Here is a 27181-nt window from a genome sequence, read left to right as displayed (position 1 = left end):
CGAGTTAGCATGTAGCAGTTAACATGGATAAAATTATCACAAAAGCAAATGCCACTGTACCAGTATAGGAATATTTCAGTCTAAGCCTTTGGAACAAAATGACCGTATCAACACAGAGGAGCCAGTTTGCCGAATGTGCGCGACTTCAACAAACCTGTACGCCCACCTGACAGTCCACACTTACTGAGGCGTTCGGTGAACAAGCCAGGTCAGTGTAAACAAAACAGCGAAAATGGGGTGCGCTCACAGAAAGTCTGGTTAATTATGTCGCCAAAGACATGCAGCCATTTAATACCATTATAAAACTAGCATTTCTAAAAATGCTGCAAACGTTTGAAAGACATTTGCCATGTCATGCTGGTGTTCCTTGCTCGGAATCCGAAAGACTAAAGTTTTTTTTGCATATGACTTGTTAATGCATCTGCTTATACTGTAGTGTTTATATTAAAAATGTTCTAACATGATTTACAACTCTACCTCATCTACATGTTCAATACTAAAGTACAACTTTGTTTGTCAATATTTTATTTATGCATTTTATTCATTGTTTTGTTTGTGTATATTCTTGTTATTATCATATGTTAGTTTTATTTAACTTGGAGATTGTGTCAGTCCATCGCCAGCCAGGCATAAAAAAAAACGACCTAAAAATTAGCGATCATCAATCTTCAATGTGACGTCACTTCCGTCACTTGATTGACATTCACGGCACCCGAGGGTCTTGTGAGATGATGCTGGCTGCTGCCAGATCATTATTAAGAAAAAATTACCGACAGGAAGGTGAGAAACACTTTTTATTTCAACAGACTCTCGTGCCTGCAGTCAAAACTCTAAAGACCGACAGCAAAGTTCCTGTCTTCACAATAAAAGCCCTGCTTCATTCTGCCTGCGCTAACAAAATAAGAGTCACAGAAAGCTACCATGCACAAGCTAGCAAGCTAAGGAGTTTGCCGCCAATGTATTTCTTGAAGAGGAAATGGTTAAACTAAAATTGTGGTTTGATGTAAATAAAGTATCTATAAAATTGGAAAAGACTGAATTTATGGCATTCAGTAATAAAAGGTATAATTTAGTTTATCCATAAACAATGTGAAAATTGAGAAGGTGTCTGAAATCAGATTTCTTGGGGTAATCCTAGATGAAAAGTTGACATGGAAAGCTCATATATTGCATGTGAAAAATAAGGTATCTAAAAGCTTATTTATTTTGAACAAGGTTAAATACAGTTTCCCGTATAACACAATGATAATATCATATTGCTCAATTATTGTACCTTATTTCAATTATTGTGCAGAAATATGGGGAAATACATATCACACATTTTACAGAAAAGAGCAATTTGTATTATTTTTAAAGTAGGATACAGAGACCACACAGATCCACTCTTCATTAGGGCAGGATTATTAAAATTGAAAGCCATTGTAGATTTGCATACTCTATTAGTGATGTTCAAAGCTAGAAATAAAGTTCTTCCGAAGGACTTACAAAAGTTATTCGTGTTCACATCTGAAGATAAGAATCACAGAAGGCCGTATGATTTTAAACATCCAAGAGTGCGAACAAATTTGAAACAAATGTGGTTGTCTGTTGTTGGTGTGAAAGCATGGAATTCTCTAAAGAAAGACTTAAAAAGTTGCAAGAATATTTTTGAATTTAAAAAGAGTTACAAAAAGAGACAACTGGAAACTGATTTTTGATTTTGATTGGACGTGTCATTGTGAAAATGCTTAAACGAAAATTAAAAGTATGTTGGAGTTAGGGTGTTGGTGGAGGGAACAGTGATAAAGTCATATAAAATAATTTGTGTTAAAAAATGGGGCAGATAAATATAAGAATATTATTTTTCCATCTGCTCCTTTCTGATCATGGAAATGTACAAGAAACAAAAAACAATGAAAGTGTGAACTGTACGTGGCTTATATATATGCATTTTCATGAAAGGAATAAAAAGAAATGAAATTAAAATGAAAAAAACTTGTAAAGTGTATTAAAAAAAAAGAGTATGGAAGCTGGACAATAAGATGACAAAAACCAACCACTTTCATGTGGTATTGGACAGAAAGGAGGACTTATTTTCTCCTCCATTTGAAAATGTGGATGTTATCAACACTACTGTCTGATTCCAATCAATGCAAGTCATCAGAATCAGGTAATACACCAACTTATATTCTTGTCTTCATGAAAGAGAGGAATTTATATGTCCTGAACATGCTTGTATTATCATCGAACACCTTTAACTTGTTAACAAAAACCACTCTTTCATAAATAAATAAATAAAATTATATATCTGAATGAGATAGATCCCTACAACTTGGTCAATTGAAAAGTAGCTTGCCTGCTTTACAGTGTGCAAACATTTACTAAAATATGGACTTTGGCAAGGCTGGAACCCATTATTTATGTTAGCATTGTTTCTTACTGAGAAAATTGCTTTTAATATACAACGTTTTCTATTTACAAACCCTGTTAAGAACCAATTAAGTTCATAGATCAAGGTTCCACTGTACATGCAAACCAGCATGTGGACAACAATTTCTCCCCAAGTGAGTCAGATCTATAAAAAAAAAAAAAGATGTCTTAAAGGTTGTTAACAAGTTAGCAAAAAAAGATGGAGTTATAATGCTGAAAATCCGGTCTTGAAAAAGAGGGCTGTCTTATATTTGCGTCAACACAGCATTTAGTTAAAAGCATACTTGCCAACCTTGAGATCTCCAATATCGTGGTTATTTACAGCTAGAATTCTGTCTGTAATTTCCTCGTTCTTCTGCTTCGTCTCCTTGTTGTGTGCGCAGTTGTGCACTCTACTCTCTAAAAGCCCTAGATGTTATGACGTCATTGGGCAGGCAAGCTGTTTATATTGTGGGAAAGCGGACGTGAGAACAGGCTGTCCCCACTCAGTCTCAGGTCCGCATTGAGCTGGAGGGGGCGTGGCCTCCAGCTCCGGCTGAATACCGGGAGTTTGTCGGGAGAAAATCTCTGCTGGGAGGTTGTCGGGAGAGGCGCTGAATACCGGGATTCTACCGCTAAAAACGGGAGGGTTGGCAAGTATGGTTAAAAGTCACCTATAAAAGTGTGTGCAGCAGTGGCGGGCCGTGCGTTTCCCACCTAGGTCTTCAGTGATGTCCGACTTCAATGATTACCTCTCAAAATACCATCATTTATGTCACCACATGACTGTGTTGGAGAAATATTATACAGAAACACATTTACACCTCAACAGTGTACAAAACGGGTTATTTTCTGGCGCATTTAAAAATCAATTAACCCGCATGAGCAATTAAAACATACACTATATTGCCACAAGTATTTGGCCACCCATCCAAATGATCAGGATCAGGTGTCCTAATCACTTGGTCCGGCCACAGGTGGATAAAATCAAGCACTTAGACATGGAGACTGTTTCTACAAACATTTGTGAAAGAATGGGCCACTCTCAGGAGCTCAGTGATTTCCAGCGTGGAACTGTCATTGGATGCCACCTGTGCAACAAATCCAGTTGTGAAATTTCCTCGCTCTTAAATATTCCAAAGTCAACTGTCGGCTTTATTATAAGAAATTGGAAGAGTTTGGGAACAAAAGCAACTCAGCCACCAAGTGGTAGGCCACGTAAACTGACAGAGAGGGTCAGCTTTTCCATCTGGCAATCTGATGGACCAGTCTGGGTTTGGAGATTACCAGGAGAACGGTACATTCAATCAATCAATCAATGTTTATTTATATAGCCCTAAATCACAAGTGTCTCAAAGGGCTGTACATTTCGGAGTGCATTGTGCCGTGTGTGAAATTTGGTGGAGTAGGAATTATGGTGTGGGGTTGTTTTTCAGGAGTTGGGCTTGGCCCCTTAGTTCCAGTGAAAGGAACTTTGAATGCTCTAGGATACCAAAACATGTTGTACAATTCCATGCTCCCAATCTTGTGGGAACAGTTTGGAGCGGGCCCCTTCCTCTTCCAACATGACTGTGCACCAGTGCACAAAGCAAGGTCCATAAAGACATGGATGACAGAGTCTGGTGTGGATGAACTTGACTGGCCTGCACAGAGTCCTGACCTGAACCTGATAGAACAATTTTGGGATGAAATAGAACGGACACTGAGAGCCAGACCTTCTCGACCAACATCGGTGTGTGACCTCACCAATGTGCTTTTGGAAGAATGGTCGAAAATTCCTAAAAACACACTCCGCAACCTTGTGAAGCTGTAATAGCTGCAAAAGGTGGACCGACATCATATTGAACCCTATGGGTTAGGAATGGGATGGCACTTCAAGTTCATATGTGAGTCAAGGCAGGTGGCCAAATACTTTTGGCAATATAGTGTATCTTATGTGGTACTGTCAAAAATAAATTTGCTAAAATTATATTAAACATAAAAAAATTAAGAAATAAAATATTTGAATTCACAATATGTAGCACCCATTTGACGCCGTATAAGCCAGTTGTACCGCTCGTAGTCGGTAGATTTGAGTGGAAATGGCGGGCATTTCCCCATTTCATCGCCGACCTCGTCTCACAAGATGTAGTTTCTCTTCAGTATCCTTCTTGAAAATGGCCTTGCAAATATATATCTGCCAACTAATCAACATTGTGCTCTCCTTCTTTGTGAGTACCGGCGAGTTTTTTGTAGCTTTCTATGGCTCGTATGGCTCCGGTGCCACTTCCTGTTTTCAGAACTTGTGATTGGATACTTACTTGGCGAGAAGGCCTTACTGACAACAACTCGTGATCTGATTGGCTATGGCAATTATCTATCAACTGTATGTGCCCGTTCACTTACAGTGCACTGACGCCTGCATTGTTAATTCTGAAGGCCCCGGGCACATTTCGTACAGCATGGCCACATAAGTTAGCTGAATTCTGATTGGATAAAAACTGTAACCTAAAAACAACAGCACTGGAAAGAGCATAAAATTACATGAAGAGAATATGAATACTTTTAGATATTTAGGGAAAGTAAATTAAAAATTACTTTTATCTTTAATTATGATCATGATTTCTGGTTATGTTAGGCCAGCAGAGAAGGCCTTGCTGGCCCTGACGGCACACCACTGGCGTGCTGTACTTACATACTGTCTGTTATATACAGTCACTGTGCACTGTAACCAGAATTACTGAAAAATTCCACTTATTGGTGGTTGGCAAGAGATCAGAATTTGTGTACGGACACACAAAAAAAGGAAAGGAAAACTCACCTAAGCCAAAACAGTGCAGCAACACGACAGTCAAGAAGATGCGTCGCCCGGTCAGACACAGAGGAAGCACCATCTTGGACCTGCAACGGAAGAGACAAGAATTAGTTATTGTGTTCTTAATTACCAATAATGTTAATGATTGTTAATAAAGATACATCACGAGCATATACAAAATAAATTCCATTCAGTTTGAATGTTAACGGGGCCCATTATGATTATTAATATACTACTTTACTCATAATGTTCCTGGAGACAGTTCACTACGATGTTTGTCTAATCAGAGGGATAACGTGTGATAATGTCATAAGAACAAAAAAAGAAAATAAATTACACCTTTTGAAGCAGCCACAGTTCACTTCCTGAGCAATTACCAGTGTTTGACGTGTGTGTGCATGGGAGTGGTTTAATTTGGAGACAGTGAGACCTTTGAACCCAGAGATGAGGGAACACACCAGTGAAGATGTTGGATTCAATCGGTAGATTATTTTGCCCATTGAATTTCCCTTAGGAACATTTAAAGTACATGAGACCTCCACCTAATGAATAATGGCCGACTTGTTCATCGACATTCATTTAGGTCACAGTTGTCAAAGTCGTTTTCACTGAGGGCCATATCGCAGTTATGTTTGGCCCCAGAGGGCCGCTTCTAACAGTGTAACAGTATTATTACACAATATTTTAAAGCATTTTATTAGTAGATTTTTTTTAAACTAAAATGTAAAAAAATATGATAAGTTGCAATAATGTCACCTCAAAATGTAGTGTATATTACTGTAAATGTAAAAACAGTACTGCTGTTTTTATAGTAAAAAAAAAAAAAAAATGCAGCTCAGTTGCCAGAATTTTACTGTAAAATTTACATGAGTTTTTTTACTGTGAAAAAACAAAACTGCAATTCTACAGGAAAATCTTGGCACCTGAGCTGCAAGTTTTTTTTTACTGCAAATCAACAACTGTAAAATTTTCAGTGTATTGCCAAAACGGCACCACAGTTTATAACAGTAAAAAAAATACTGTTTTTTTTCATTTAGAGAAAAATGCTGTAAAAACCACAGTAAATTTTACAATTTTACCATGAAATCTTTTACTTTGCACAATTTTATGGATAACTTGCTTTGAAATCATTATTATTAGTATGTATTTCTATTTAAAAAATGGTTTGAATGTTTGATCGTATATTTTTGCATAATTAGACAATATTTAGGGCTGCACGGTGGCACAGGGGTTAGTGCATGTGCCTCACAATACGAAGGTCCTGAGTAGTCCTGGGTTCAATCCCGGGCTCGGGATCTTTCTGTGTGGATTTTGCATGTTCTCCCCGTGACTGCGTGGGTTCCCTCCGGGTGCTCCGGCTTCCTCCCACCTCCAAAGACATGCACCTGGGGATAGGTTGATTGGCAACACTAAATTGGCCCTAGTGTGTGAATGTGAGTGTGAATGTTGTCTGTCTATCTGTGTTGGCCCTGTGATGAGGTGGCGACTTGTCCAGGTTGTACCCCGCCTTCCGCCCGAATGCAGCTGAGATAGGCTCCAGCACCCCCCGCTACCCCAAAAAAGGGACAAGCGGTAGAAATGGATGGATGGATGGATAGACAATATTTAAGTTAACATAATTTGCGATTACATGGAGTACATATATTTTCCCCAAAATAGAAAGAAAGAATACATTTAGTAAGAAAAGTTACAGTACTTTATTGATACATATTATTTCCAGGCTTTCGAGGGCCAAATAAAATGAAGTTGCAGGCCACATCTGGCCCCCGGGCCTTGAGTTTGACACATGTGATTTAGGTCATTCCTTTACCAAGGAGGAACAAGGCCATCTTACTTTATCCCAGGGGCCTTCCTCAACTATGAAATTATTTGAGTGCACTTATACTGGAAATCCAATCTCACATTCTCACTAAGCCAGTGACTTTGCCGCAGGATTTGGATGACGGCCCGGAGCTCCGAAGCTCTATGGGGAGGCAGATTGTCCCGCGCTGCCATGAGATGCAGATGACGAGGAGTTTGTTGAAAGAAAACACGGCCACGCTTAAAAATCAGCATTGTTTTCCCAACAGCAGTTTACTGGAAGATTGGATTAAGCACAAATGAGCTGGTTTGGTGCGTCCATTTTAGTTACCGTATTTTCAGAACCATAGAACGCACTGGATTATAAGGCGCACTGCCGATGAATGGTCTATTTTCGATCTTTTTCATATATAAAGCGCGCCGGATTATAGGGCGCATTAAATGGGTCATTTTATTTTTTTCTAAATGGAAAATACTTCTTTATGGTCTACATCAGTGGTCCCCAACCTTTTTGTAGCTGGGGACCGGTCAATGCTTGAAAATTTGTCCCAAGGACCGGGGGTGGGGGAATTTTTTTTTTTTTTCATAAAGAAATACAATCATGTGTGCTTTCGCACTGTATCCCTGCAGACTGTATTGATCTATATTGACATACACATATACACTATGTCAGGGGTCGGCAACCTTTACCACTCAAAGAGCCATTTTGGCAAGTTTCACAAATTAAAGAAAGTAATGGGAGCCAAAAAAAAAAATTTAAAATTTAAAATGAAAAACACTGCATACAAAGCTTAAATGCTTTGTGCTATGTTAACCAGGGGTCTCCGACACACGCACCGGCACGCACTTTAATGTGGAAATTTGATGCTAGTGCAGCCCGCGAGTTTTGAATGAATGGTGCTAGATAGCGTCATGCTTGCCAACCCTCTCATTTTTCCCGGGAGACTCCCGAATATCAGAGCGTGATGACACTGCATTTGGCGCCCTCTACAGTCTGCCCTAACAGTGTACCTGCTCAACCACACGTAGAATGCGACTTCAGCTTGCTCACGTAAGTGACAGCAAGGCGTACTAACTCAGCAGCCACACATCTTACACTGACGGTACCAATACCCAGAATCCCATGCAGCACTAACTCTTCCGCTCAACCAACGCACGGAGAGGGGGGGGGGGGGGGTTGATGTGTGGGGGGATTTGGTGGTAGCGGGGGTGTATAATGTAGACCGGAAGAGTTAGGGCTGCATGGGATTCTGGGTAATGGTTGTGTTGTGTTTATGTTGTGTTACGGTGGGATGTTCTCCAGAAATGTGTTTTTCATTCTTTTTTGGTGTGGGTTCACAGTGTGGCGCATATTTGTAACGTAACAATGTTAAAGTTGTTTGATACGGCTACCGTCAGTGTAAGCTGTGTGGCTGATGAGTAAGTATGGTTTGCTGTCTCCTGTGTGTGCAAGTAATAACAACATGCAACATGTGGCTGGACTGGCACGCTGTATGTAAATGCTATACAGGACAATTACTGCAGTGCAATTAGGGCACGCCCTTTATTTAGTAATTAGAGTGTAAATAGGATTATTTTTTCCCTGGGAGTAATCTATGAGAGACACTGAGATCCATAAATCTCCTGGGAAAATCGGGGGGGTCGGCATGTATGTAGCTGAGCCGCATCAGAGTGGTCAAGGAGCCGCATGCGGCTCCGGAGCCGCGGGTTGCCGACCCCTGCACTATGTATATATCGTGTTTTTTATGTTGATTTAATTTTTTTTTAATAATAAATAAAAAAAATATTTTTTTATTTTTTCTATTTCTTGCGCGGCCCGGTACAGCCCGGTCGTTGGGGACCACTGGTCTACATAACATGTAATGGTGGTTCTTTGGTCAAAATGTTGCATTGATTATGTTTTACAGATCATCTTCAAGCCGCTTTCTGACAGTCACTTCAGGATGCGCTGTTTTGTGGGCGGTCTTATTTACGTGGCTCTCCGTCATCTTTGTTGTAGCGGTGTAGCGTGCAAGGACGGGAGTGGAAGAAGGGTCAAAAGATTGAGCTAACTATTTTACTGAAATTCAGACTTTACTTAAATCAATAACGACGCAGCATCTTCTCATCCATGGCTCACGAGTGCAACAACAACGCCGGAAATGTGTTCCGTAAAAAAACGTCCGACTGGAACTCTCTAATAACTAAAGTTCCTTGGGTGAATAATGTAAACTCACTACACCGGTATGTTTTAGCACTTTCATTGTGAGTTTACTGACAGCTATAAGTAAGAACTTTACGCTACTTTATAGTATAAATGGCAACAGCGGAGGATGAATGTCCCATAACAAGAAGATAAGAGAAAAAGAAGAAGCTTATCGACTACAGTTCTTAGTACTGTAAGTCTGTTCTTACAGTACTAAGAACAGACTACAAAAGCGGACGCGCACACATTTTCATGACTTAAGCAGATCCCAAATACAGATCAGCAGGTACCAGAAGGTCAGAAAAATTGCTTTTGCATAATATTGCGAAACAAAACGCCAGATAATATTTCTTACCTTATACACACACCATAATAATACTCCTATGTTGAAGCACAGTACAATCCATCAAGCAGTGCGGCTTCATAGCTTACCAAAGTCGTACTAAAACATTTTGATAGATTTTTAAGCCCTGTGTGTAATGTTCTATATTTTCAATGGAACATATAAAATGTTGGTGTTGTTTACTTGAGTCATATTGCAGTCTTAACGCATCGCTTATGTGTGACTGCCATCATATTGCAGTCTACATGTATCTCTAATGTTTGACTGCCATCTACTGGTCACACTTATAATTTCACCATGTACCAAATAAAATAGCTTTGAGGTCGGTAAGAAAAAACAGAGTTATAAGGCGCACTGTCGAGTTTTGAGGAAAAAAAAGGATTTTAAGTGTGCATTATAGTCCGGAAAATACGGTACATAAAGCAAAATCCGGCCACTTAATTTTCACAAAGGGAACTGCAACTCGGTCCAGCAGCAGCCCTGACGCTCTGAATGACGGTTACGCAACAGTTTTGTGTCTAAACAGAAGAATAGTCTTTCTTTCTGGCTCGTTAAAGGTTAAGTAAAAGTGTATGAGGTGAAATAAAAAACACACTCTTCTGAGATCATATGTCACAAAACAAGTCACTGAGTGGTTTTTGATAGAAACCAAGTTGGATGGAAAATTGGGGATTCTGGTGCGGGTGGTACCCCACTGAGGAACACACTTCAAATGTCCTGAGTCTGAACGGAGGGTTTGGACCTTGTGATGGGCTCTGACAGATTGGGGTCGGGCTTCTGGACTCTGCATGTTGGCGACCCCGGGTGGTGCTTTGTGAAGCTTTAGACAGGGTCACGGAACTCCATTTGCCCCATGCAGCATCGGGAAGCATGAAAAGTGTTGTATCACAGAGGCTCGCCCTGGCAGGGTCCCAGCAACCCCGATCCACACCAACTGAATTCACAGTTTAGCCTGTGGACATGTGAATGGACGCAACACAATACCCAACACTCTGTGCCCAAAGACAGCAGCCATTCAGAGGTTTACCAGTGGGGATTTACAACATACGGTGCAGTTACCACCCAATAACACCGGCTGCATACTAACTAGCACTACCTTTTTGTTGTGGACAAGACATGAGATGTTGTGAACGCCTCTTTCAAAGTCACGCCTCTTTACTTTCATACGCATTGTGTCTTCAGGCGAAACGAGCCAGAAGTCTCTAAAATGCTTCAGTGGACTTCAATGCAGACGTCCATCCGACACATTCTGTCGACCACGTTGTCTGAATAGATGGTACTCTACTTTAAGAAGCCAGTGAGCACAGTGACAGAGATTCTCATAGAGTTCACGGATTAGCAGTCAAATGTCCGCTGAAGGAGACGAGATGACCCAAATCTCCTTTAATTTGTGCTTTTCCAGACTGCTGTGAAGTCAGAAAAGACATAAAAAAGGACGATATGAACAAAGTACTTGAAAGCTTCAATAACTACCAAGTCTGGAAGAAAAGAGCCCAGATCCTTTGTCAACTGAGGACTTGATTTATACCAGACAGAAACCCCAGTTCGATGTTCTTCACTGACATGACAGAGGAAAAAAATAAAATTATAAATACATGCAAACCCAAGACCTTAATTGATTGTAACGGAATTAATAAGGAAAGGATTAAAAAAGTTATTGAAAAGAAAAATTTAAGATGTTACGGCGAGGTCGCATGTTAATGCGCGGATCGTTTTCCCAGGATGCAGACGGAACTCCAGAGGCAGAGTGCAGGTAGGATAATGATTTATTCTCCATAAATCGTTCAAAATACAAAAGTACAGGAAAGCGTGCCGATAGCACGGGAAGCTAAGGAAAAAGCTAGTGCAAAAGCTTAGCATAGAAACAGGCAAACAAATGGTGAAGCTTAGCTAAGGAATCAAAAAGGTATTCAACATAACTGTTGTATGAGGCAAACAAGACAGCCAGACCGAGTGTGGCGAAAAGCAGGTATAAATAGCTCTTTGATCAGTGGCCGGGAGCAGGTGAGCGCCTCGAACACTAATCAGAGGCAGGTGAAAATAATCAGCACCCATGGCTACAAAGAAAACACATACCCAGGGGTGCTGAAACAGAACTGAGGGAGTCTTTAACTAAACCAAACATGATCCGGGCAACGGATCATGACAAAAGAACGCCAGCAACTAATTCCCGAACAAGATTAAAAATATATAAAAAGTTTTACCAATATATAAAACCTAACACCAATTTAGAAACTATAGACCTTTCCTTAAATCCAGAATTTTCAAAAATTATTTAAAAAAATTATTCAACAGATTTGAAAAATTCATGAGTGGAATGCTTGCGGGCAAACGGATACATTTCAACATCGATGTCTCTAATCAAAATAATGAAGGAAATTAGTAATGCAATTGATGGTCAATCAATTAATCAATCAATCAATCAATCAATCAAAGTTTACTTATATATCACAAGTTATTATACATCACAAGTGCCTCAGAAGTTTTCAAAAACTTTGAAAAGGCTGCACAAACTATAGTGACATCCCCTGATCCGACACCCATATCCGGGCAAAGAAAAACTCTAAACCCATAATGGGAAAATTCCGAAACCTTGGGAAGGGACAGCAGATGTGGGGACCACCCTCTTGGGTGAACGGCTGCAATGGATGCCAAGTGTGTACAGTTATTGCATTATTCATGATAATGTGAGAGTCCAGTCAATTGGGGGAAAGCAGAGGGTCGTAGGACGTCTTCAAACATTTCAGAGAGGAGTGGTCCACACCGGGTCATGACTGGTAAACATTGTGCAGCCGCAGTGTTTATGGTACTACCAAAATATTTGACAAAGTTAACCATAATATCTTGATTAACAAATACAACGCTTTGGCATCAGAGGGTTTGGGCATGAACTGAGTTACAAGTTACTTAACCAACAGGAAGCAATACATGAAGCTAGGCATTCACACGTCGGAATCTTTAAAAATAATTTCCGGCGTACAAGCACAGAAGCTAATAAAAATGAGAACAGAATAAATTAACAAGTTAAAAAGATGGTTTGACAAAAACAGACTATCTTCGAATCTCGGTAAAATTTAAATAAGGTTAGTCAGTAACAGCAGGAGAGAAAGTCAAATACAAATACAAATAAACAGAATAGTGTCATGATCCGTGGTCCGGATCATGTTTTTGTTATGTTCTGTTAGTTTTAGACTCAAATAGTTCCTGTTTTTGTGCACCCTTGTTTGTTTTAGTTACCATGGCGACTTATTAGTTCCACCTGCCTCTGGTGTTCGGGACACGCACTTGCTCTAATCAAGAGACCATTATTTAAGCCTGTCTTTGCCAGTCAGTCGTCCTGGCGTCATTGCTTGTTTCATGTGATACCATAGTTCATGCTGCTCGTTTTCATGTCCGATTCCAAGTTTATGCTAGTTGTTCGATTCATGCCGTGTCCACGTAAGTGTTAGTTGTTTCATGCCACAGTAAGTCTTGTTTATTCCATGCCATAGTCCATGTTAAGTGTTTAGCTTCTATGTTTCCTGCGTTAAGATTTTTTTGTTCATTAGCTTCTCGTGTGAACGGCACGCTTTTCTTTTGTTTGGTTCCGGTCTTTGTGGATTAATTGAGAAAATAAATATGTTCCTACCTGCAAGTTTTGTCCGAAATAGTCCGTTTGCATCCCGGGAGAACAAACCTCGCAGTAAGCTGCGACCCCCCCGTTATGACAAGTAGACATTGAAAGAGAAAAATAAATCACATTTCTGGTTGTGATAATCGACGATAAAATAAACTGGAAAACTCCTATAAACACCGTGCGTGACTGCTCGCCGTCTGTTCGCTGTTGCGAAAAAGGCTAAGTATCGCTCTATCTGTGTGCTTTTAATTGTTCTACAGCTTTCTTTATCACTCTCAAACATATTTAGTGGTACTATTTAACTTGCAAATCACCCGATCTCTGTCCCACCACCCTTTCCTCAGCTAGCTAGCTGCTAAGCTAGCGCAGAGAAAGGCAGCGCCGTTCAGAAGGTAAGTAGGAAGCTACTCCCGCAGACCGCGACCACTTCCCTGAGGACAGCAGGAACTTCACTCGGTGACAGAAAACACTGTGAGTAATGGCTTCCTGCGCATCTTGCACCATACTCACGGAGAGGTTGGCTCTGCTAGAGGGCCGTGTCCGCCAGTTAGAGCAGAGTAATGTCGTAACTTTAGATGTTGCGGACACATCTGCTAGCGTTAGCTGTAGCGAGCTAACTAGCCCAGCTTGTAGCAGTCCTAAGCGGCCTACAAGCTACGGTGTACCGGTTGAGACGCATAATAGATTTAGCTCTTTAGCTAGTCCTACACCCCAGTCTACCGGGCACCACACCTTAGTCATAGGGGACTCCATCACCCGAAACATAAAGCTTAGCAAACCAGCCACAGTAAACTGTATCCCCGGGGCCAGAGCACCTGACATTGAAGCTAATCTTAGGGAGCTAACTCGCAACAGGCCTAGTAAACACGTACGACAGGCTAATCGCACCACTAATTATGCGAATATAGTTGTACACTTTGGCTCCAATGACACTAGAATGAGACAGTCAGAGATTACAAAGATAAACATAGCCAGGACTTGTGATCTCACCAGAAAGATGTCCAGGTATCGAGTAATTGTCTCTGGCCCCCTGCCTGCGAGAGGCAATGATGAGAGATATAGCAGATTAGTCTCGCTTAACAAATGGCTGTCTAGCTTCTGTAGGCAACAGGGACTAACGTTTATTGATAACTGGCCCTCTTTCTGGGGCAAACCAGGCTTGCTGATGAGAGACGGCCTTCACCCTAACCAGGAAGGCGCCACCATCCTGTCTAGAAACATAGACTACTATTTAAGTCTCACTTGACTGACTACACTAGAGCAAGCCCGGTCACAGGCAATTACAATGTCTGTTAGTCCGGGTGAGGAGTCAGTTAAGCTAGAACTAGCCAGCGCCAGGCTGGATAATCCATGTACGCATAGCAATTCTCTTAGAATAATACACAATTCACATAATGTTTTTTCTGTTGTGTCTGTGTCAGAGGTGGACATGCATTCTACTGAGGTGGCAAATTATGATATGTCCAGTCTATTGCAGCACCAAGCAAACAATCGGAAAATTCCCGTCATATCAATACCTAGATATGGTCGAAACTATTTAAAGTGCACTACGCATAATAAACGCAACATTGTTAATATTGCCACTACGGATAATCTTAACAAAAACTCGTCAAAACAGCCCAATACCTATAATATGGGCTTTTTAAACATACGATCATTGTCTCCCAAGGCGTTATTAGTTAATGAGGTCATTAGAGACAACAATCTTAACGTCATTGGTCTTAGCGAAACCTGGCTCAAACCAGACGAATTTTTTGCGCTCAATGAGGCATCTCCTCCTAACTATACGAATGCGCATGTTGCCCGTCCTCTTAAAAGGGGAGGGGGTGTCGCACTAATATACAATGAAAATTTCAACCTTACCCCTAACCTAAATAATAAATATAAATCGTTTGACGTGCTTACTATGAGGTCTGTCACACCGCTACCTCTCGACCTGGCTGTTATCTACCGCCCCCCTGGGCCCTATTCGGACTTTATCAGTGAATTCTCAGAGTTCGTTGCTGATCTAGTGACGCACGCCGACAATATAATCATAATGGGGGACTTTAATATCCATATGAATACCCCATCGGACCCTCAGTGCGTGGCGCTCCAAACCATAATTGATAGCTGTGGTCTTACACAAATAATACATGAACCCACGCATCGCAACGGTAATACAATAGATCTAGTGCTTGTCAGGGGTGTCACCACCTCCAAAGTTATGATACTTTCATATACTAAAGTAATGTCCGATCATTACCTTATAAAATTTGAAGTTTTGACTCATTGTCAACAAGCTAATAATAATAATAACTGCTATAGCGGCCGCAACATTAATGCTGCCACAACGATGACTCTTGCTGACCTACTGCCTTCGGTAATGGCACCATTCCCAAATTATGTCGGCTCTATTGATAACCTCACTAACAACTTTGACGATGCCTTGCGCGAAATTATTGATAGTATAGCACCGCTAAAGCAAAAAAGGGCCCCTAAAAGGCACACCCCATGGTTTACAGAAGAAATTAGAGCTCATAAATTATCATGTAGAAAACTGGAACGCAAATGGCCCGCGACTAAACTTGAGGTTTTCCATCAAGCATGGAGTGATAGTTTAATAACTTATAAACGCATGCTTACCTTAGCTAAAGCTAAATACTACTCAAATCTCATCCACCTCAACAAAAACGATCCTAAATTTCTGTTTAGTACAGTAGCATCGCTAACCCAACAAGGGACTCCTCCCAGTAGCTCCACCCACTCGGCAGATGATTTTATGAATTTCTTTAATAAGAAAATTTAACTCATTAGAAAGGAGATTAAAGACAACGCATCCCAGCTACAACTGGGTTCTATTAACACAAATACGACTGTATATACGACGGACACTGCCCTCCAAAATAGTCTCTCTATTTTTGATGAAATAACATTAGAGGAATTATTACAGCGTGTAAGTGGGATAAAACAAACAACATGTTTACTTGACCCACTTCCTGGGAAACTTATCAAGGAACTTTTTGTATTATTAGGTCCATCAGTGTTAAATATTATAAACTTATCACTTTCCTCCGGCACTGTTCCCCTAGCATTCAAAAAAGCGGTTATTCATCCTCTGCTCAAAAGACCTAACCTCGATCCTGACCTCATGGTAAACTACCGACCGGTCTCCCACCTTCCGTTTATTTCCAAAATTCTCGAAAAAATTGTTGCACAGCAGCTAAATGAACACTTACTGACTAACAATCTCTGTGAATCTTTTCAATCCGGTTTCAGGGCAAATCACTCTACGGAGACAGCCCTCGCAAAAATGACTAATGATCTATTGCTAACGATGGATTCTGATGCGTCATCTATGTTGCTGCTTCTTGATCTTAGCGCCGCTTTCGATACGTCGATCATAATATTTTATTAGAGCGTATCAAAACACGTATTGGTATGTCAAACTTAGCCTTGTCTTGGTTTAACTCTTATCTTACTGACAGGATGCAGTGCGTCTCCCATAACAATGTGACCTCGGACTATGTCAAGGTAACGTGCGGAGTTCCCCAGGGTTCGGTTCTTGGCCCTGCACTCTTTAGTATTTACCAGAGGTGTGGACTCGAGTCACATGACTTGGACTCGAGTCAGACTCGAGTCATGAATTTGATGACTTTAGACTCGACTTGACAAAATGTAAAGAGACTTGCAACTCGACTTAGACTTTAACATCAATGACTTGTGACTTCACTTGGACTTGAGCCTTTTGACTTGACATGACTTGCTACTTTCCCCAAAACCCAAAGCTTAAAAAGTTATTTGGGAGCGCTCCGTATCTTTCATTTTGTACGTGTCTGTCTGTCTATCAGCGTGTGTGCTGCCTGTCAGCTGGTGTGCTGTCAGTACAACAGCCAATCAAATTAGTTATACGTTGTTTTCATCACACAGCATTCATCCAATCAAATTGCCGGACAACCACCGAACAAGAGTTGTCAAACAATGCGGCAGAGAGAAACAATTATGCCAAAGTTGGTTTCGTTCGGGTATAAAAACTACGACTTGGTCAACAAAAAACTAATTGCGTATGCAAATCACGCAGTTCGAATATTACAGACGGAGACGCAACAACTTCCAACTTCGTTCGACATTTGAAGTTGCCCAAAGAAGGGTCAGTTTTGAATGTAAGATAACGTTTATTGGCTAAGGAACATGACTTTTATTTGCTGTGTAGTTAAATCAGTGAGGCTGTAAACTCACTGCTAACGTTATAACCATAGACATGTTTTAAGGGTACGCAGCATCGAGCGCTACTGCCTACTGGCGCAGACGAGACGCGGGGCCGCCATCTTGGAGTGGTGATCCGCTCCACTCAGTGCAATTCATTTGTCAGGAGCAATGAACTGTCAGCGCATTTAATTCATTTTACCTCACTGAATACCACTGATTTTCACGCGTTTTTTTGTCATACGTGTAGCTATGATAACGGACACATGTTTTGGCAAGTTTTATTATTCATAGTTTGCTTAACAGTAATATAATATTCTTATACGCTATAAGTGACCAGACGTCCGAGATCAAAACTGGGAATATAATCCCAGAGAAGGGGGAAAAAACGGTAAGCTATTTTTAAATTGAAGAAACAATATGATTAGGTTATATATACATGCGTATATCCTACATAAACAATGTATGAATACATTAGATATATATATATCTTAGGGACCTATAGACTGTATCTCTGTTGCTGCAGCAGCAGAGAGTTTATTCTGTCTTGACACTTTGTATTGATATTTTGTATTACATTCTTCCCTTAAATGATCATGTTTACAGTGATTGTTATGTATGTATTTTTTATGTATGTCGCTTTGGATAAAAGCGTCTGCCAAATACTTAAACATATATAAACACCTGAAAGTCTTTATATCAGCTAAAACCACCAATCTGTTTCACTACATTCAGAATAAAACCAAATGCTGTTTTACCCAACAATGTTAGTATTTGAATATTGTTACTTGAAGACTTATTCCTGGTTACAATTATACAGTTAAGAAAGTATTGTCTTATATTTTGCCTAAAATGAGAATGCATCATAATCAGTGGCGGCTGGTGAATTTTGTTTTAGGTGGGGCTGAAAGTTTGTAAACCAAACCCCTGTAGGGGCGTCATCCTCCCCCAGAAGATTTATTTGTGATTTTTACATACAAATATTGAAGATCTTTGCTCCTTCTCAACTCTGTGGTAATATTATTTTCATATAATACAACCAATAGTATGTTAATGTTTGTTTTTGCAAATGTGTTTATTCTGTAAAGGAATGAGTTAAATGTTTAAAATTGTGTAAACTATTAAAATTACTGTTAATAGTGCTATTATGAATTGCAATGTCAACACTATTTTTTTTCTTGCAATTTCAAATGCACTTGTTTTAATAAATAAATACAGCGTTTTAAAAGCATACACAATCTGTGTAAAAATATTAGTCTGTGGTTAAAAGGACTTGAAAGGACTCGAAACTCAAAATGCAGGACTTGGGACTCAACTTGAGACTTTCCAGTCTTGACTTTGGACTTGACTCTGGACTTGCCTGTCTTGACTCGGGACTTGACTCGAGACTTGAGGGCAAAGACTTGAGACTTACTTGTGACTTGCAAAGCAATGACTTGGTCCCACCTCTGGTATTTACATGCTGCCGCTGGGTGACATCATACGCAAGTACGGTGTTAGCTTTCACTGTTATGCTGATGACACTCAACTCTACATGCCCCTAAAGCTGACCAACACGCCGGATTGTAGTCAGCTGGAGGCGTGTCTTAATGAAATTAAACAATGGATATCCGCTAACTTTTTGCAACTCAACGCTAAGAAAACGGAAATGCTGATTATCGGTCCTGCTAGACACCAACATCTATTTAATAATACCACCTTAACATTTGACAACCAAACAATTACACAAGGCGACTCGGTAAAGAATCTGGGTATTATCTTCGACCCAACTCTCTCGTTTGAGTCACACATTAAGAGTGTTACTAAAACGGCCTTCTTTCATCTCCGTAATATCGCTAAAATTCGTTCCATCTTGTCCACTAACGACGCTGAGATCATTATTCATGCGTTCGTTACGTCTCGTCTCGATTACTGTAACGTATTATTTTCGGGTCTCCCTATGTCTAGCATTAAAAGATTACAGTTGGTACAAAATGCGGCTCCAAGGCTTTTGACAAAAACAAGAAAGTTTGATCATATTACGCCTATACTGGCTCACCTGCACTGGCTTCCTGTGCACTTAAGATGCGACTTTAAGGTTTTACTACTTACGTATAAAATACTACACGGTTTAGCTCCAGCTTATCTCGCCGATTGTATTGTACCATATGTCCCGACAAGAAATCTGCGTTCAAAGAACTCCGGCTTATTAGTGATTCCCAGAGCCAAAAAAAAGTCTGCGGGCTATAGAGCGTTTTCTATTCGGGCTCCAGTACTCTGGAATGCCCTCCCGGTAACAGTTAGAGATGCTACCTCAGTAGAAGCATTTAAGTCCCATCTTAAAACTCATTTGTATAATCTAGCCTTTAAATAGACCCCCCTTTTTTAGACCAGTTGATCTGCCGTTTCTTTTCTTCTCTCCTCTTCTCCCCTGTCCCTTGCGAGGGGGAGTTGCATAGGTCCGGTGGCCATGGATGAAGTGCTGGCTGTCCAGAGTCGGGACCCCGGGTGGACCACTAGCCTGTGCATCGGTTGGGGACATCTCTGCGCTGCTGACCCGTCTCCGCTCGGGATGGTTTCCTGTTGGCCCCGCTGTGGACTGGACTCTCGCTGATGTGTTGGATCCACTGTGGACTGGACTTTCACAATGTTATGTCAGACCCACTCGACATCCATTGCTTTCGGTCTCCCCTAGAGGGGGGGGTTACCCACATATGCGGTCCTCTCCAAGGTTTCTCATAGTCATTCACCGACGTCCCACTGGGGTGAGTTTTTCCTTGCCCGTATGTGGGCTCTGTACCGAGGATGTCGTTGTGGCTTGTGCAGCCCTTTGAGACACTTGTGATTTAGGGCTATATAAATAAACATTGATTGATTGATTGAATATATAACATAAAATAGCAAGAAATACTTAAATAATAAACCAAGTAAAACATGCTCTGGACTAGAAATCACTCCATGTTCTCTACTGCTTGCTAGTGTTACCATGTTTTAGTTATTGTGTAGAAATATGGAGAAATAACTACAAATTAATGCTCAATTCACTAACTGTGTTAAAAAGAAGTCAGCTAGGATAAAACATAAAAATATTGATTTATGCACAAAGCAAACTATAACCTGCTACCCAAGAATGTAAAACAATTATTCTCATCAAAAGAGGAGAAATAATACCTTGGACAAAATTTAAACTTTAAACATTTGTATGCATGTACAACACTTAAAAACTTTTCCAAGTGTTTACAAAGTACAAGGAAGAAGAACCCTGATAAAGATATTCAACCTTATTGAAACATTTGTCATAATCTAACATACATCACATATTTAGCAAATTATGTGAATCACAATTTATTAAAAGCTGTTTATTCATGGGAACTTTATTGAGCAGCTTTCAGTTGGTCCTTCTCACAAAGATCGATCATCTCCAACTCAGCCGCAGCCTCATCTGTGACGAGCGGGGCTTTCAAACAGTCCGTATCCGCATTAAATGGGTCGACGAGAAATGTAATCTGTGGCCTTTTCAGTTGTAGATCACGGAACCGGGTCACAAAGCTTTTGTGCAGGTTTTCAACCAGTGTCGCATATGTCTCTGGCGCTGGTGACTTGTCCGCTGGCTTTCAGCAGAGTGGGAAAATGCGTTAAATCTCCCTTTTGAATATGCGCCTTGAACAGCTTCAGTTTGTTGACGAACGCAAACACACTTTGCACCAGGTCAGGCAGCATTCTTAACTTACCCTGCAGGGTCAGGTTCAGTCTGTCCAAGTGACACAGCATGTCGACCAAAAAGGCCAGATCCATAATCCACTCGAGGTCCGAGAGCTCGGGGTAGTCCTTGTCCTTCTCTTCCATGAAGAGTTTCACAGCATCCAAAAGCTCAAAAAAGCGAGAGAGTGCAGCGGCAGGTCACCTGGAAGCCCTTGGTCCAGCTCAGCGATAAGATTCCTGAATTGCCTGTGGTTAAGTGCATGTGTGCGGATGTAGTTGACGATTTCCATCACAGGCTTAATGAGTTTGTCTAAATTCAATGATTTAGACCCGAGTTGCTTCCTGTGGATAATGCAGTGGAAATTCCAAAACTCGGGAAATGTTTCGTCAGCTTTGCACAGCCCCACAAGCCCATTCGCAGATCCGATCATGGCTGGTGCTCCATCCGTGGCTATTGCAGTTAGTTTCTGTATGGGCAGATTTGCTTTCGCAAATGCAGCCATCATTGTTTCTTTCACATCTATGCCACAGGTTCTGTCTTTTAATGGCACAATATCAAGGAGTTCTTCTTTTATCACACAATCGTTTGACACTGACCGTGCAAATATTGTCAACTGAGGCTTGTCTTCTTTGTCACAACTCATCCAATGCAACTCTAGAATACTCACATGCTTGAAGGTCAGAGTGCAACTGTGATTCGATAGCCATGTTAATGTCTGATATTCTGCGTTCAACAGTGTGGCGGCACAGTTGGACTTCTGATACCCTTCTTATTAGTTTGTCGTCTTCAGGAGACAAGATTTCAACAGCGTCACTGAGGCATTTTTTAACGAAGTCCCCTTCATTGTATGGCTTTTTAGCCTGTGCAATGTTCCAAGCCAGTTGATATGATGCAAACGTTACAGTCTCTGAGTGATTTGTAAATTTTGGGAAAAACTGTTTCTGCTTTTCTGCCTGACTTTTCAAAGTGGCCAACTTGTGCTTGCGAAGTTCTGTCCCGTTTGGAAATTCCTGGTCGATGTTAGCATGGAGTGAACTGAAGTGATGCTGAAGATTTGAAGCGTTGAAGTGCGCTAATGACGCCTGACATAAGGCAGAATGGCTTGCCATTACGTTCAACAAAAAAATATAAACTCTCTCACTCTGTTAAAAATGTCCTGTGTTCTTCTTCATATTTTTGTTTTGCTGTGCTTTTTTTCCCTGCCATTTTGAGAGCAAACTTGTCACAAATTGTTTACTACTGTGATCTCACGCACATGCACGTTTGACGTCACTCAAATCGGCTTCGGCTTCTTCTTCTTATGTGCAACTCAAACCGGCTTAAGCCAGGCGAAAAAAGTAATCAGAGTATTGTAATCCAAGTATTTCCTTTTTTTTTCGTGATGATCTTTTCTTTCACTCAGGACGGCTTTTTAACAATTCTGCGCTGCATCGTTAGTGTCACGGCCGATAAAAGAGTCCACGTGTTGAACGCCACAGTGTTTTACAAGCTAGATTTTGAGAAAACGCCCTCTTTGTGCTGAACGGAAGTCAATGAAGCGGCTGAGTGTCTCAGTCACACCGCATTTTGGGAAATGTAGTGTTTTTCGTCCCAGCGAACGCCAGGCAGAGTAGTTATACTACAGTACAGTACAGGCAACGTGGGCCTCCGACATCAAAGAGTTTGTCGCGTCTACACCTCGTGGGCACTAATAGAGTTAAAGGCCTACTGAAACCCACTACTACCGACCACGCAGTCTGATAGTTTATATATCAATGATGAAATCTTAACATTGAAACACATGCCAATACGGCCGGGTTAACTTATAAAGTGCAATTTTAAAATTCCCGCCACACTTCCGGTTGAAAAACAAGGACTACTTACTACGCCTAGCCGATGCTTGCCGCCAAACCCACGGATGAAGTCTTTCGTCGTGCCGTCGATCGCTGGAACGCAGGTGAGCATGGCTGTTGATGGGAAGATGAGGGCTGGCTGGCGTAGGTGGAGCGCTAATGTTTTTGTCATAGTTCTGTGAGGTCCGGTTGCTAAGTTGCTAAATTAGCCTTAGCGTCGTTAGCAACAGCATTGTTAAGCCTTACCAGGCTGAGAATTTTTAACCGTGTAGTTACATGTACATTGTTTAATAGTATTGTTGATCTTCTGTCTATCCTTCCAGTCAGGTGTTTATTTCTTTTGTTTCTATCTTCATTTGAGAACGATGCTATCACGTTAGCTCAGTAGCTAAGTGTGTCACCGATGTATTGTCGTGGAGATAAAAGTCACTTTAAATGTCCACTTCACGTGCTCGACTCTCATTTTCAAGAGGATATAGTATCCGAGGTGGTTTAAAATACAAATCCGTGATCCACAATAGAAAAAGGAGAGAGTGTGGAATCCAATGAGCCAGCTTGTACCTAAGTTACGGTCAGAGCGAAAAAAAGATACGTCCATCACTGCCTCTCAAGTCCTTCACTGTAACGTTCCTCATCTACGAATCTTTCATCCTCGCTCAAATTAATGGGGTAATTGTCGCTTTGTCGCTCCGAATCTCTCGCTCCATTGTAAACAACGGGGAATTGTGAGGAATACTAGCTCCTGTGACGTCACGCTACTTCCGGTACAGGCAAGGCTTTTTTTTATCAGCGAGCAAAAGTTGCGAACTTTATCGTCGATTTTCTCTACTAAATCCTTTCAGCAAAAATATGGCAATATCGCGAAATGATCAAGTATGACACATAGAATGGATCTGCTATTCTCGTTTAAATAAAAACAATTCATTTCAGTAGGCCTTTAAGAGCCGCATGAAACCAGCCAAAAAGCCGCATGAGGCTCGCGAGTCGTGGGTTGCCAGGCCTGCCATAACATAACAATATAGTTTTTAACAGGGTCAAGTTAATGTGTATGTTGTGCATCAGTCCATCTTAGGTGAGCTCGAGCCAAGCGAAGACGGCGGCGTTTCTGGGTGTTGAATGAGGGAAAAACTGAAATTTTAGTTTTTGGTCGAGCCCTCACTGACTTGGGACCATTAGAAAATTATGTGGGTCGCAAAGTCACCAGCCTCGGCGTCACTATAGACAGCGATTTTAAACTTGACAAATAAGTCAATGGCGTTTTAAAATCGTGTTTTTATCATCTTCGTCTTTTAGCAAAGGTAATACCGTTTTTATCTTTTAACCTTTTTGAACAAGTCCTGCATGCTTTTACTTCAAGTCGCCTGGACTACTGCAATGCACTTTATGCTGGCATTAGCCAAAAAGCTATCTCCCGGTTGCAGTTATTCCAGAACGCGGCAGCACGACTTTTAACAGGGGCCAGGAAACGCGAGCATATAACCCCAATTCTTGAGACTTTGCACTGGCTCCCTGTTCATTTTAGAATTGATTTTAAAAACTTGCTGTTTGCTTTTAAAGCTTTGCATGGACTGGCACCTCATTATATCTCGGACCTCATCCAAATTTACACTCCTGCGCGCGCTCTGAGGTCCGAGAGCCAGCTCCAGCTCGTGGTGCCCAAGACGAGACTTAAAACCAGGGGAGACAGGGCCTTTGTGGTCGGCCCTAAGCTCTGGAACACTCTGCCCCTCCATGTTCGAACTGCTCCCACAGTGCAGTGTTTTAAGTCTTGTCTTAAACCCACTTTTATTCTTTGGCTTTTAACACTACGTGAGTTGTGTGGTCCTCTGTGGTCCAGTGTTTTTAAAATTTTGATTTCTATTTATTGTTTTAATTGGTTTTACCCTTTAAAATAGTTTTTAATCACATTTATTTTCATATTGTTTTTATATTGGTTTTATGTTTATTTATGTTTTGTTTTTGTTCAGTCATTGGTGGAGCTAAGGATAATATTTGAATATTGTTTTTAATATTGTTGTGCAGCACTTTGGAAACATTTCTGTTGTTTAAATGTGCTATACAAATAAAGTGGATTGCAGGGCCGGCCCGTGGCATAGGCCGTATAGGCAAATGCTAAGGGCGCCGTCCATCAGGGGGCGCCACGCCAGTGCCACAAATGTTGGAGAAAAAAAAAAAAAGAAAAAAAAAGTTGGTACTATTATTTCTAAATACAAAAAATAATCCCACGTTAATTAAAATGCCAAGTAAAGCCTATTTAATAGAAATATTATTTGCCACAGCATTGCGCCCCCCCCCCCCTCCCCCCTCAAGGTGCGCCCCCTCCCTTCCCGTATCATGACTCTTTTTGGACGTCACCACATCAAAAAAATCAACACAAGATGTCAAAACGGCCAAAACTGTCAGGTGCCCAGGGAAGAAAAAAGAGAAAAGAAGAGGATAAACAAGAAAAAGACAGAGGTAGCAGGTAGGTAACATTAGCCTACATAAAAATTATTTGTCTGTGATAGTAACCTGGCTTTTTAGCATTAAGCTAATGTTACATGATTCGGCAATTGCTAATCAATAAATAGCTAGTTCTGTTTTAACGTCGGGTTAATATTGTGGAGGGGGCTGATTGTTATGGAAAATAATAATGTAACTTTAGGTAATTACAGTACTCCCACCTTACATTCCTCAGGGACATTTGTTTTAGATCTTTTAAGCAGGTGTTTTTTGTTGACATTGTTATTGCCTTCTGGTTAGCTAATGTTTGCTCTGCAGATAATAGTCACTTTTCCACCCCTTTATATATTAGGTATAGTTGTAAGCCTAGTTGTTAAAGTGCACATCATTATTGTTAATTAAGCAATATCACATGAGAGGGAATGCTGTTTTTTAATTTGAACACTGCTGTGATTCGGTTAAAGATAATCATAACATAACATTCTCATATAATATGTTAATTTGCTTTCTTTAAGTAAAAAAAAAGGTCAAAGACAAAGCTATTCGGTTTCTTGTGAGTATATACACTTCACTGCCGATGTGGGGGGGCGCCACCTAAAATCTTGCCTAGGGCGCCAGATTGGTTAGGGCCAGGCCTAGTGGATTGGATTGGATTGTTGATAAATCAATGTCAATCAATAAATGTTTATTTATATAGCTCTAAATCACAAGTGTCTCAAAGGGCTGCACAAGCCACAACGACATTCGCGGTACAGAGCCCACATAAATGCATAGTAGAGTTTTAACTTGCACTTACAGATGAAGCGACAAACTGTAGTTACTGACAGTGGTTTTCTGAGTGTTCCTGAGCCCATTTGATGATATCCTTTACACACTGATGTCGCTTTTTGATGCAGTACCGTCTGAGGAATCGAAGGTCTGTAATATCATCGCTTACGTGCAGTGATTTCTCCAGATTCTCTGAATCTTTTGATGATATTACGAACCGTAGATGGTGAAATCCCTAAATTCCTTGCAATGGCTCGTTGAGAAATGTTGTTCTTAAACTGTAGGACAATTGTCTCACGCATTTGTTCACACAGTGGTGAGCCTCGCCCCATCCTTGTTTGTGAATGACTGAGCATTTCATGGAAGCTGCTTTTATACCCAACCATGGCACCCACCGGTTCCCAATTAGCCTGTTCACCTGTGGGAGGTTCCAAAAAGCGTTTGATGAGCATTCCTCAACTTTCTCAGTCTTTTTTTGCCACTTGTGCCAGCTTTTTTGAAACATGTTGCAGGCATCAAATTCAAAATGAGCTAATATTTTCAAAAAATAACAAGGTTTTCCAGTTCGAGCGTTAAGTATCTTGAATTTGGAGTCTGTTCAATTTAATATAGGTTGAAAAGGATTTGCAAATCATTGTATTCTGTTTTTGTTTGCGATTTGCACAGCCTGCCAACTTCACTGGTTTTGGGTTTTGTATGTTGTATTTTATATTGCTACTATGGTACATTTTTAGTCTACTTTATACCTGCATTATCCTTTCCATCCTTTGTAACTGAGCTACTGTGTGGAACAATTTCCCTTGTGGATCAATAAAGTTTGTCTAAGTCTAAGTCTAAGTCTAATTTTAGCCTGCCTGAAATTGAGAAGGCAATCACAGAGGACATTTTATCAATCAGATTTATTTTGCACCTCAATATTTTACCAGAGCTTGTCAGGTTAGGGAAGTTCAACACTTAGTAAATGACAATCAGTCTTTCCATCCAACAGTAAATCTCACAACCAACAAGAAGTGTCTTCCGCCTTCGAATAAATGTTCAATTTCATATTAGTGTCATATTTTGGAAGTCAGTTGCTTCATCATCAACATATTAGTGTCATGCTTTTTGAAAAATGTGTGTTAATAGCATAGTTATTGCCTAGCTGTA

The 27181-nt window shown here is 40.7% G+C and overlaps 1 protein-coding gene across 4 annotated transcripts in view; it reads right to left on the bottom strand.

Moving 5' to 3' along the window:
* Positions 1 to 27181, bottom strand: part of LOC133630904 (neurocan core protein-like) — a 134205-nt gene that overhangs the window by 62852 nt on the left and 44172 nt on the right. For all 4 annotated transcript variants that reach the window (XM_062022739.1, XM_062022738.1, XM_062022737.1 and 1 more), the window contains one exon: positions 5189 to 5268. In XM_062022739.1, coding sequence (XP_061878723.1) covers positions 5189 to 5261 — 73 coding nt within the window. In that variant the 5' untranslated portion in view covers positions 5262 to 5268. The remainder of the gene's footprint in view (positions 1 to 5188; positions 5269 to 27181) is intronic.

Source organism: Entelurus aequoreus, linkage group LG16, assembly GCF_033978785.1.
Source record: "Entelurus aequoreus isolate RoL-2023_Sb linkage group LG16, RoL_Eaeq_v1.1, whole genome shotgun sequence".
NCBI lineage: Eukaryota > Metazoa > Chordata > Actinopteri > Syngnathiformes > Syngnathidae > Entelurus > Entelurus aequoreus.
This window is presented reverse-complemented; position numbering and strand designations above follow the sequence as displayed.